The following is a 12,600-nucleotide window of genomic DNA, read 5'->3' as shown; positions in this document are numbered from 1 at the left end:
GAGCTCTCCTTTGAACATCTGGCAACAAGAGACAGTCCCTGCCTCAGAGACCTTCCAGTCTAACTAGACAAGACAAGCAGGGAAAGTATGGTTGTTCCCATTTCACAGATGGGGAAACTGAGGTGCAGAGCAATTATGACTCAGCCAAGGTCACTCAGAGAGTCTGTGGCAGAGTCAGGCCCTTTAAATCCCAGCCCAGTTCCTTAACCTCGATTCTATCCTACTAAGCACCCTTAGTTTCACAATCTATTGCATGCTCTTTGGGAGGGATATTGGAGACATCTTATGTCCTGGGGCTGGAGGTTAGCAGTGGACAAGGTCCCAGCGAGGATGTCCGGGCTCAGGAGTGAATTGCAGACCGGCTCCCTGACCTGCTGTTGGACTGATCTCTTGCTAGAAATGAGCCCAACAATTCGTGCAAAAGCACATGCAGAAAGGGGTGTGCGGAGCCAGGTGACATGGCAGAGGAAGAGGCAGACCTGTGAGTGGGCGTTAGACCTCAGTGGCAACTGAACCCTGGATGCTTTTGTATTCAGAGGATGAATCAGGAAGGTCCTTGCTGGTACCGTTAGGTAGGAGACAACCAGGGATACATGTCTGGGATCAAGTGGACAACATAACCCATTAACTAGGACCCAGAACCAGGGTTCTCCATCGGGAATAGTCTCCTCTGTGCTAGCCCAACCGGCTCTGGACTCTCTCCCTGGGGAGCTGCATAGGGAACAGCCAGGGTCTTAATTCAACCAGCCACTCTAGCACCCAGGATCAGCCAAGCAGCATGTTGCACTGAGCAAGAAACAAGACTAGAGAGGGTTAAACGCCTGTGAGGTCTCCCCAAGAGTAGCAGCCAGCCCGTCACTTTTAAATATGAAAGCAGCTGTTGGTTTGCAGGGTATCCCTGGGGAATATCTGCCTGGTGTCACCGGATCTCCCCCAAGTTGTGCTTGCCCGGGGTGACGAGGCCAGGCCTTGAACCAGCAGTTGGTAGGGGTGCTTGTTAGAGGGAGTGATTCAGGCTCATGGGCTGCTGGGCCTTGCTAAATTTCCAGCAGTGTCTTGTGTCGGGAAATGCTGTTGCTGGAGGCTGCAGACCAGTGATGCCCCCCCCCCCCAAAGGTTTGTGCTTCTGGCTTTTCCGGCTGGTGCTCTCGGCCCCCCTCTCCAGTATGGGGGGTTGGGTCCTTAGCTGGGTGCAGGTGCTTGAAAAGGCTGGAAGCCACTCTCCCAGAACACTTGTCTCGATGCTGCCGCTGACCCCTCTGCACTGCACACAAAGCCTGGTCTGTGGGACCCAGGTTTGTGGACTTGGTGTTTGCATGGGCGCCCACGCTGCATTGTAAACCTTGACTTCCATTGCTGGACCCAGGTCTCACAGCCGCGCTAACGCATCCATACTGCACTACGCAGACCTTCTGACGTGGGTCTGCGGCTTGAGCTGCAGCCACTCTGCAAAATGACAGGCCTTGGACCCCAGTCCCAGCAGGACTCTGACCTGCTCCCCAGCAGGGTCCTAGAACCCTGGTCCTGAGTCCTTGCTGCCCTAAGTCAGACTCATCTATGTGTGGATGGAAGTGGGGCTTGAGTCAGAGCCTGGGCTTAGTGTGCAGTGGAGACAGACCCTCCGACGCTGGAGTGTTAGAGACGTCCCAAACAAGATGCGAGCATTTTGAGGAAGTGAGTGAGCCTGGTCTCCAGTGCCCCCTGTCTGACTGCGGGCAGCCCAAGGGGCGATCGCTTAGAAGGGATGTTGTCGGTAGATCAGGAGTGAGAGACGGGACAGTTTGTAGCAGTGGCAGGCCGCATCCCTTCAACCTTCTGGCTTGATGCAGACTGAGGGTGAATTCATGGTGCTTTTCTGAGTCGTGCTAATGGGGGTAGAGGCCGGGTGCTTGAGGGTCCCCTGCAGTGCTGCTATGGCCATTGCGAGAGGCTGTCTGGCACTGGGACAGGACACGGACGCCATCTGAGAATGGCAGCTCCTGGGTTTGGACTCCCCTGTGCTGCCTTGGGTGAGTCCCGGGTTAATGCCTCTGTCTGTAAAACTGGGATAATGATGTCATTGACCTGCCTCGCCAGGGGGGCTGCGAAGATTAGTCATTTAAGGATGGCGAAGCACTGGGGAAATGATAAGCTCTGCTTATGTGCCAGGTAAAGCTTGAAGCCTTGGCTCATTCTTTCCTCAGTCAGTGAGGGTTTAACCTGAGCAGGGTTTTGTATTATTTATTGGTATTCCAGTAGCGCCTGGAGGCCCCAGCCAAAACTGGGGACCAGTTGTGCTGGATGCTGTACAGACACGTGGTAAGAGACGGTGCCTGCCCTAGATAATTTATAATCCAAACAGGCCAGACACACACAGGGAGGGAGAAAGGAAGGAGTATTATCCCCATTTTACCAGTGGGGAAACTGAGGCACAGAGACAAGGGGCCAGATTTCCTAAAGAGCTCAGACCCGGCCGCTCCCATTTAAGAACCTAAAATAAGTTGTGGGAGCAAAGTGCATCTGCAAAGCCTGACTCATGAGACTTGCCCAGGGTCACACGGAGTCCGGGGCACGGCCGCATATCCTGATTCCCAGCCCAGTGCTCTAAGCACAAGTCCCTGTGTCCTCTGCAGTTAGTATGGCAGGTGTGCCCGCTGGGCCTGCCCTTGTTCCCCCAAACACACTTGCTCCTCTCACTCTTCTCCCCCTAAAATCTCCCCCACTCCACTGACTCTACTCAGCACTTTGCTTTTTCCCCTCTAGGAGTTTTACCAGAAGAAGGATCCTGGCTTTCCCCACACAGGAGAGGACCTGACCCCTGTGCCCGACCAGGCGCAGCCTCGGCTGCTCGGCCAGTACGAGGTGGGGAAGGTGAAGCAAGATGGAGAGAGCGAGCTGGAGTTGACCTACGTGGAGCCCACGCGGAAGGGAGCTGAGCAGAGGGGGTGCATGGCACTGGCCCCTCCCAGTGACCAAACCCTTCCAAACAACCACGGCCAAATGGGTCAGCCGCTGTTCTACCTAAAGCACAAGGTGGCAGAGAGTTTGTGGTCCAGCCGGCCCCTGGTTCTGGATTATCCTCTCAGCAAAGCACCGGCCAGGCCCTCCGAGTCCAAAGACGAAAGCCTCGTGTACCAAAGCCTGAAGCCTGGCTCCCCTGCGGTGCTGCAGGAATCCTCTGGATCTCCGCGCATGGACAGATCCCAGCCCCCTGCCCTTTCCAAAGTAGAGCTCCCATCTGGGATAGAGGTGCTTCCAGCTCATGCTCTCCCCTGCAAATGCTCCCCTTGGGACTGCCCCCCGAGATGCTGCAAGAGGTGCCAGGGGGCGGGCTGTGACGCTGCCAACTCCTTTGGCACCAGAAATGAGAAGCCCGGGCCATGCCGAGAAGGAGATGGAACCTTGGGAGGACATGGCATTCAACGGGGCAAGGTTTCCTCCCTGCTGCCCTGCCCTCCTAGCAATCACCACACCAAGCTGAAGAAGACCTGGCTGACCAGGCACTCGGCGCAGTTCAGATGCCCTGCTAGCTGCCTTGGGGACAAAGGGGCTCCTGGCCAGATCAAAGAGGGTTTGCCTCTGAGGTTCAAAGCTTTAAAGAGGGAAGGCCAGGAGAGTGCCGAAGAAGCAGATGGACCTGGCAAACGGACAGCTAAACGGCCCTACAGCCATGTCTCTGGGGAGGATCTCTGGAGCCCCTGCGGCAGGAGGGGCAGCTATTTGGCAAAGCGGAGCTCAAAGGCGGTGGCGAACGAGGCGCTAGATCCCACGAGGAAGGATTGTGAGGCCCCGGAGCAGAGGGAGGTGCTCCCAGCCATGGGAAGGAAAGCAGATGCAGGAGAGAGAGGTAAGAAACGTGGAACCTGTGTAGCCGAGCAGAGAAACAGGGGGATGCTAGGCCAGAGTTGTGGTGGCGTGGGGCTAATTCTTGCTCTGCAGCTGCCCCATCATTGCATAAGACACCCCTGCAGAGTGGCAGCTTGAACAGCCTTTGCTAGCTGACCTGATCCGCAGGGCAGAGCATGACTCCAGCACCGAGCATTGGCACAGGCTAGTCACGTTCAGGGGTAACTTTCATTGGGCCGGAGACATTCAGATTCGACGGTGACAGTGTAGGCGGATGGATGAAGGATATAATTCAATTCCAATTCTTTGGTCACTGAGAAACACGCGCACGAATGCAGACGCACAAACACGCACACAGGTACGCAAGAATGCAACGCCACACCCCAGCAAGATACACATACATGACAAATATGTGTTCGTGCATGTAAATACACACGCACATGCGCTCAGGCACAGAAAGACAGACAAGAGCAAAGCCCATGATTTGGAATAGCTTTGACTTTGCTCTTCAGTTATGGAGGGAGCCAGGAGAGAAGGAGATGGGACTTGGTCCCTAAATCCTTGTTCATTGTGCCTGGTGGTGGGGGCTAAAATGTCTCCCCAGGTCTCCTCCCTTCCACAGCAGCTCAAATGCTTTAGAAAACAGCTGGGCTGGGAGAGAGCAGGACCGGGGAACTTTTCTCTAGTGTTTCCTGCTGCCAGAGTCCCATGGCTCTCTCCTTGGCCCTCTCCTCTCCTCCCTCTCTCCATGGGGGACGGCATTCCAAATGCCTTCAGTTGCGGTCCCTGTCCCATAGCGCATACGAGGCAAATTAACATGGTGCAATACGAGCATGCCATTAAAATGCTAGGCTGTGAGGGAGGGTGACGGGGACAATAATCACAAGTTCTTCGGGGTGGGGGGGCTGTGTTTTTCTGGGCGTTCGTGCAGCACCCAGCACATGGGGGCGCCGATCGTGACTGGCAATGCAGATATAAAATAAGAGTAATTGTGTGGTTACCCAGTAAGGGACAGACACAGCCTAATGGTTCTTGGAGGGACATGAATATGGCCGGGGACTGGTGGTGGGGGTGGGGGGGTTGCGGGCAGCATTCCAAGTGCAACTCCCGGCATGTCGCCAACTTCAAGCGTTCAGCAATCATGAATAGAGTCCCCCAAAATCATGAGATGATTTACAGATAATTATTTTGGGGTACTTTCTGGTTCCGGAGCCTTTAGGGTCATGTTCTCAAGCTTTTCTCCCCCACCACAAGGGCTAGAAAGTTACTGTGTATTTTTGTTTTAAATGCAAGCTGAGATTTTCCTGTAATCACTTGACTTCTGGAGCTGGGGGCGGGGGGAACCAAATATTGCAAGACTCGCAGTCAAATGAGAACCCTGCTTAAGAGGCAGCATGAAAGAAGGGGTGAAGATGCCTTCACAAGGAGGACAGAGAAAGGGCATTAAGGTTGGCTCATTGGTGAAGGCAGAGAGAGCAGGGAAGCAAATGTGAAAGGAGACCAAGTCAGAGATGGCAGCAGATATGAATGAAGCAGGGCCAGGAAAGAGGACCAGTTTGAATCTGACACTCAGTGTATGGGAGCCAGTGAGATGCCTCAAGGATATGGAAGAGGACAGAGCTGCAGAAGCCAGGGGGAGGGAGCTAGCGAGCGTCAGAGGCCACAGGATCTTGTTTGGTCCCCTGGATTCATCCATCACCTTGAGTGACCTACCTCTCCACCCCACCTGCCACCCTCTGTGCAGCCACTCCTCTGTCTGTGTCTCTCTGACACCTCCAGGGCATCTCAGCCCCCCTGGGCCAAGCTCATCTCTTGTGAGGCCAGTGGAGTTACCCCAAGGACGGATTTGGCCTGTTCAGTTTGCCTTGTTGTCTTTCCTGATTTACCCACTCTCCTCCGTGGCAGGGAAGGAGGGGACCTTGGGTGGAGAGGGTATGGTAGGAGATAGGGCGGAATTAGGCTCGGGTGTTGCGGGGAATCACTCAGACGCGATCAGACGTTCTGCCACCTTCTCGGGTTCCATAAGTTCACGTGGCGACACTGCACTAGTCTGCTAGGCTGTCTTTCTGGTGCATCCCCCCCGCCGAGGTGTGCGAGGACCTTCGCAAGGAATCTTGGCCGGTGTCTCTGTAGCTGGTGCTCAACCCCATGTTGTTTCCCCAGGGCTCCTGAGTTGCAACGGAGAGGACGCCGGAGAGCAGAAGGAGAAGCGGTACCTACAGAGCGTTCCATGTATGGCCCTCCCTAACTGCATTGAGAGGTGTTGTGCTTGTGCCTCCAAGGATGGCATGGGCGCCGTGCCCCTGGAGGAGGAGGAAGAACCCGTGGAGACCTTCTGTAGGCTCCTGCATTTCCGAAGGTGAGCACACATGCAGCGGCCCCCTTCAGTTCTCCTGTGGCACTGAGAAGTGGCACCCTTGGGGCTTGCAAGATAACGAGTCTGGGGGGAGCCTGTGCTGTGATTTGGGGAAGCGTGGGCTGCTATTGGCAATGGCCCTCCCACACGGGGCGTTTGCTCATTCCTGCAGCCCCCAGGAAGCAGAGGGTAGAAGTGAGTATTAAATTAAAAAAGGAGACACTGGGTTGGGATATCAGGAAGAGCTTCCGAACAGTGAGATCAGCTGGGCAGTGGAGTCTGCTCCCCAGGGACAGGGTGGGAGTCACATTGCTTGGACATTTAAAATGAGAATGTGGAAGGCCCCGGGAGATCTGATGTAGGGAACCATCCTGCCTTTGGATTGCAAAGTCTTTGGGACAGGGACATCTTTTTGTTCTGTGTTTGCACAGCAGCTCGCACCATGGGGTCCCAGGCCAGGCCTGGGCCTCTAAGTACCATGGTAACTGTGACGAAGTGGGACTGTTCTTAATGTTTCCTCCGAATATTGTGGGGGTGCCTCAGTTTCCCCTATGCAGTTCTTAAGTATCTAGGTGGTGGGGTGAGGGTGTATGATCATTGCAGAGCCCTAGAGGGCAGGTGTGTGCAGGGGTCTGGACACAGAGAATGGCCAACACCCTGTTTCCTGGCAACTGATGGCCTGGGCCCTTCCCTTCCCTTCCCTTCCCCCCCCCCCCCCCAAGGTGAAAGCTGAAGGGTTGGAGAACAAAGGAATCAGGTGACCACCTGGCCCAGGAAAGGAACAAAGCCCAGAGGAGGAGGGGCTGGAGGGAGTTTCAGTTTGGGGCTGGCTGGGACATGGAGTGAAGGGCAGATGTGGTTGTCTGGCTCACTGCCCCCCAAAATGGACCCAGCTGAGGGGTCCTGTTCTCTGCACCTACAAGCTCTGTGTTAGACCATGTTCCTGTCATCTAATAAACCTCTGTTTTACTGGCTGGCTGAGAGTCACGTCTGACTGCGAAGTTGGGGTGCAGGACCCTCTGGCTTCCCCAGGAGCCCTGCCTGAGCGGACTCACTGGGGGAAGCGCACGGAGGGGCAGAGGATGCTGAATGCTCCGAGGTCAGACCCAGGAAGGTGGAAGCTGTGTGAGCTGTGTGTCCTGAAGACAGGCTGCTCACAGAAAGGCGACTGCCCCAGAGTCCTGACTGGCTTCATGGGGAGCAGTTCCAGAGCATCGCCCAGGGACTTCGTGACAGTAACACAAATAATATACCCATCCCATCCCAACTCCTCTACACTTCCATTCCATGACGCTGTGTTCCTGTCCGTCACCTCCTGTCCCTACAGGCTGGCCTGGCTCTGCTTTTGAGAAACTGACATAAAATGCAATGACAAGTAATAAAAAATTGTGCTGGACACACTGCTTGTGCAGACAGCTAGAGCTGGCTGCAATCACAGACACCATCAAACCACCGCAGAAGGCAGGGAAAGGGGGGCAGTACCCCTTTGTATCTCACAGACGGCAACAACCTTCCCTTCTGTATAGCTTTATGCACCTGCCACCACAGGAGATCTCACAACCTAATGGGGCTGAGCTTAATCAGTATTTGGATGGGAGCCCTCCGGCCAAAACCAGGAGGGGTGTGGTCGATACAGTAGGGACTGCATTTCTGTCTGAAGAGAGCTATCCGAGGGTCCTTTGCCAGTGGGTGTATTAAAGATCTGATGGTGCTGTTTGTTAGAGTCAGTGTGTTCACCTCAATGCTGTAACCAGATGCCAGTTCTGTTGGGGGACTATTTGGGGGAAGCGGGGACTCTGAAAAAGCCGGGGGGGGGTCATGGTGGATAACAGCTGAATGTGAGCTCTCAGTACGACCCTGTGGTCAAGAGCACTAATGCAGTCCTTGGACGTATCACCGGGAGAATGTACGGGGAGGTGTAAGGAGGTTATTTTCTCTCTCTCTCTGATATTCTCGTGACTGCTGCTGGAATACTGTGTCCTGTTCTGGTGCCCACCAGTGAAGAAGAATGCTGATAAATTGGAGGGGCTTCAGAAAAGAGCCACGGGAACAATTAGCAGGAGTGCCTAACCTACGATCCATGGGCCGTACATGGCCCACCAGAACATTGCATAAGGCCCGTGGCCTGCTTCAACACAATATACTAACGGCCGAGTAATTAGCGTTTTGTCATCATGTTTACAACAGTTTAGTTTACATAAGTGTGTCAATAGACAATACTGGACATAGGTTGTTTCTATCTAAATACCTACAAAACAAGCTAAACTTAAAATATAAATCAATACAGGTGACTTCAAATCTTATCAAAATGTGTAGAATCTGTTTGGCCCACGCAAGGTTGTGCTTAGGTTTCTACGGCACCACTGAATGAAAGGATTGGAAAACGCGTTCTTGTGATAGATGCCAGGAGCCCCATCAGTTTAGTTTAGCAAAGAGATGGTTAAGGGATGACTTGATCATAGTTTATAAGTACTTGCCTGGGGAACAAATATTTGATAAGAGAGGGCCCTTCAGTCCCACAGATAACGGTATAACTGGAGCCTATGCCTGGGAATTGAAGTGAGACAAATTTAGACGAGAGATAAGGCTCACATTTTTAATAGCGAGGGTAATTAACCATTGGAACAAGTTACCGAGAGCTGTGGTGGATTCTCCATCGCTGGCAATTGTAGAATCAAGGCTGCTGGATGTTTTCCTAATAGATCTGCTCTGGTTCAATGAGGAGTTAATTCAGGGAAGTTCTCGGGCCTGTGTTCTGCAGCTCAGACTAGATGATCACAGTGGGCCCTTCTGGCTTTCTAATCTGGGAATCTGGGTTGAGATTATGGGCTCTGGAGTTTTATCCCTTCAGGAAACCTGGCCCTGGAACGCTAAAGCCCTGCTCCCTGCCTGCTGGCCACAGGTAGCCGGCCTGACAGCCCCTGGACTCTCTCTCACTTGGTAGTTTTCTCCTTGCTGTGACCATCGCTGAGTCCTCTCTGTGCTGCTTTTAGGCTCACGTTCTCTGACAGTGGAGAGCTGAGCGTGGATGGATTTTCCACGCTGGACGAAGCCGAGGGCGAGAGTTTATGCCTGAGGATCTCCAGCAGGGAGAGAAGGGCCCAGGACATCAGCATCAGCCTCAGCCTCGCCAAGTATCTCCTCTCCGTTCTGGGGGACCAGTTCTGTGAGGCCATCAGGAGAGACAGAGAGGCCTGGTTGTGGGCTCAAGGGGAAAACGAAAGTAAGTCAGAAACAAAAGTGCTGGGGACCACTTTGGGGCACGGAGATGCTCACCTACTGCAGCGTGTGACGCCCTGAATTCCACAGAAGCTAGACGCTCCCCTGCCCGGTGCCTGGGGTCACCGCTTACCCCCTGGGCAAAGAGGGCGTGAAATGTGAGCCGGGAATAGTGATTCTTGTTGCATTTTGCACCCGCTGGGATTGATCCTTCTGTAACTGGCCCCAGTGGGAGTCAGGAGAGTCTCTGTGTGAATGGTGAACTTACACTGGTGCAAAGCTGGGGGCCAGAGAAGGGAGAGGTAGGTCGCAGGTGCCTGTGTGTCTGCACTGCAGCTGGGAGGTGTGATTACAGCATGTGTAGGCGTGCCTCGGCCGGCTTTAACCCAGCTAGTTTGAAAATGAGCAGAGACACCGCAGCAGCATGGGTGGTGGCACCTTGAGTATGCACCCGGGGTCCTGGGCTCACCGCACTAGCCTGCAGAGCCACAACTTCCCTGCTATCGCTCCTCAAGCCAGCTTGGTGCTAGTTAGATCAAAGCCAGCTCTGGTGTAGCACACAGGCTGCGACTGCACCTCCTGACAGCCGGGAAGACAGGCCCAGTGACTCCGTAAGTTGTAATGCAGGTGCCCAGTGGGGCCCTGTGAGTCCGATGGAGAGGGCCGTTTCTCGGCTCAGTCCATTTCCCAAAGGGTTGTGCTGACAAGGGGGTTTCTCTGTCCTGGGTCTTGGGCCACAGTCGCTCACTGCCCGCGTGGCTCAGGTTCCTTGGTTGGAAAGCTGGGTTTGTGCCTGCCGAAGTGAGCCACGGTGAAGTGCTGTGCTGCCCCGTCCCCTCTGCTGGCTGTCTCCAGCGCATCTGATCCAGTGCTGATCGCAGTGGCTCCAGTGCAAGTTGGGAGTCACTGGGGGTGCCTCTGCGTTTACACCACTGTCAGTGAGAGCAGAATCTGGCCCATAGGCTTGAGGTTGTTTTCCCCTTCATTGGCTTGGCGGCAGTGTTGCAGGCCTCACCTGAGCTATCCACATGCACCCGCTCTGCAGGAGGTGGAAAGGAACCTTGGGGCCCGGGACTGAGCGACCACGGAGACTCCACTCCACTCTGGTGTCAAGCCGAGGTGCTGCCTCTGTGCCGCGGATCCATGGAGAGCAGTGTGTGATCATGCCATGTGGAAAGCAGATTCCCTGCTCACCCCAGGGGAGGGTGCTGTCCCATGCCAGGGCAGCCTGGGGAAAGCCAGGAATGCTGTAGGGCAGTTTCGGGGAGCTGTATGGAAAGAGAGGGAGCGTAGCTCAGGCTTGGGGTTAGACTGAATTCCCTGGCCAGCTCTAGTGCCGCTGTCTCCAGGTTACGCTCTTCCATGCGGGCAGAAGCTTTGTGATGAAGGGGAGGGGAAGCGGTGACATGGTTGGAGCCGGAAAGCCGGGGAGGGAGGAGACCCCTCCCCCCATAATTTGTTCCCAGCAGCACGGTGGTGGTTGAGAGCAGCTTTCCAATCCAAACAGAAGGGCCTTTGGCAGGAAACAGAGGCACCCCAGACTTTACACCTCAAATATTTGGAGTACATAGTGCCTGAGTCCCATGTGAGATAAGGGCCTTTGTCCCGGAGCAGAGGGGCCAGCAGCTGAATGCATTTGTTTGCTTGCAGGGGTGAGCGCCTGGCGGCGAGGGAAAGACGCCCAGCAAGCCTGCGATGCCTGCCGGCACGGCCTCTTCAACACTCACTGGAGCTGCTCCAGCTGTGGGTTCCAGCTGTGCTCGGAGTGCTACCGGACCAAGAGAGAGAGAGCCAGCCCAGGTTGTGCCCAAGGTTCACAAAGCACTTCAGGAGAGCGTTGTGGGGCAGGCCTGGGGCAGTTATAACCGTCCGGGAGGTCAGCTGAGAGCACGTACTGCATTGTACGACAGCATACAATGGAACCCTCAATCCAAACAGTCCTGGTTGCTGGGGTGGAGGTTTTGTATCTGGCCTTTAACCTGAATTTTGCAAATGGCCCCTCCGTTGAGCCAAAGCTCCAGATCTGAACATGCAGCCCCCCAGCGTGGGGTGTGCAGAATCCAGAGCCAAACTTGCAGCTTAAGCCTGTTTGCTCCATGACACTAGCATGGTTCTGGGTGTTGCTGCAGGCTCCAAACTCAGAGCGGGTCGAGCCAGAGTTTGGCTGAAAATCACGGCGCTGTTGCAGGAAGCTGGATCCGGTGTGGGACTGGTGGAAGGTGAAATGTGCCACTTTGACTGACTGACAAATTGAAATGCTGGGTTCTTTTGGAGCCCAGACTCAAAGCAACCCTTAGGATGCGGGGAACAGTCCTCCCCATTTGGATTTAATTCAGAGAATAGGTTCCCATGAGCGCCAGCCAAGTGACACCTATTTGCATTTAGACGTGTGCAGCAGAGCAGAGTCCTTCCTCTGTGAGCCCTGGATTGAAGAGCTGAGGGCTTCATCTTGCAGGTTGCTGACTGCACTGAGGTCCACAGGCCCTGTCTATGCTGCATGGCGACCTGTTTGCACGGGTGTAGCTAAGTCAGTGTATGGCTGCACCGATGTCAGATGGGTAGCACGAGAGAGCACACCTCATTTTGCACTGGTGCAGTGTTTCTGTGCTAGGGGTTTGCACGAGTGTAATTACACCAATACCCCTGCCCAGACAAGTCCTTTGGCTAAGGGAGGGGTGGGGGGGAATGGACGGAATTCTTGGTGCTGCTGTTTCGACTCTGTTGACGTTGGTAGAGGGCTCAAGTGGTACAATTTGCAACTGGATTTCAGCCTCTCCCTGCATCCAGTGTCTGAGTTTGGAGCCATCTCAAAATTCCCAATTTGAAGAGTTTTTTGGGGTGGGGAGAGGTAGCAGCTCCAGTCCCTGTGAGTTTGTCAGCTCTCAGCAATAACTAGTGCCCACATTCTCTCTCTCTCTCTCTCTCTCTCTCTAGCCCGGGCAGAGGAGTCTGTGCAGTCAGCCAAGTGTGTCCAAGGGCAGGGCCATGACGTTCTGTCCCTGATTCCTGCCCAGTTCATCCCCACCCATGGTGAGCTACCCCCTGGCGCTTCCCAAGGCAGTTGGGCGAACAGCAGGAGAAGCTGGTGTACAGATCATGGGAAATGGGCTCGGCAGGGCTCCCCACTCCTGTGCTTTATGCTTGGGGGGAACGATCCCTACTTGGCACCTGGAATCGAAAAGGAAGCATCTGATCCAGTG

General features: G+C 54.6%; 1 protein-coding gene across 2 annotated transcripts in view; it reads left to right on the top strand.

The window, feature by feature from the left end:
- Positions 1-12,600, top strand: part of HR (HR lysine demethylase and nuclear receptor corepressor) — a 52,060-nt gene that overhangs the window by 29,327 nt on the left and 10,133 nt on the right. For both annotated transcript variants that reach the window (XM_084614919.1, XM_084614920.1), the window contains exons 3-7: positions 2,743-3,826; positions 5,989-6,184; positions 9,175-9,404; positions 11,051-11,200; positions 12,335-12,430. In XM_084614919.1, the coding sequence (XP_084471045.1) occupies positions 2,743-3,826; positions 5,989-6,184; positions 9,175-9,404; positions 11,051-11,200; positions 12,335-12,430 (1,756 nt within the window). The remainder of the gene's footprint in view (positions 1-2,742; positions 3,827-5,988; positions 6,185-9,174; positions 9,405-11,050; positions 11,201-12,334; positions 12,431-12,600) is intronic.

This window comes from Lepidochelys olivacea (genome assembly GCF_965140295.1).
Source record: "Lepidochelys olivacea isolate rLepOli2 genome assembly, chromosome: 26".
NCBI lineage: Eukaryota > Metazoa > Chordata > Testudines > Cheloniidae > Lepidochelys > Lepidochelys olivacea.
This window is presented reverse-complemented; position numbering and strand designations above follow the sequence as displayed.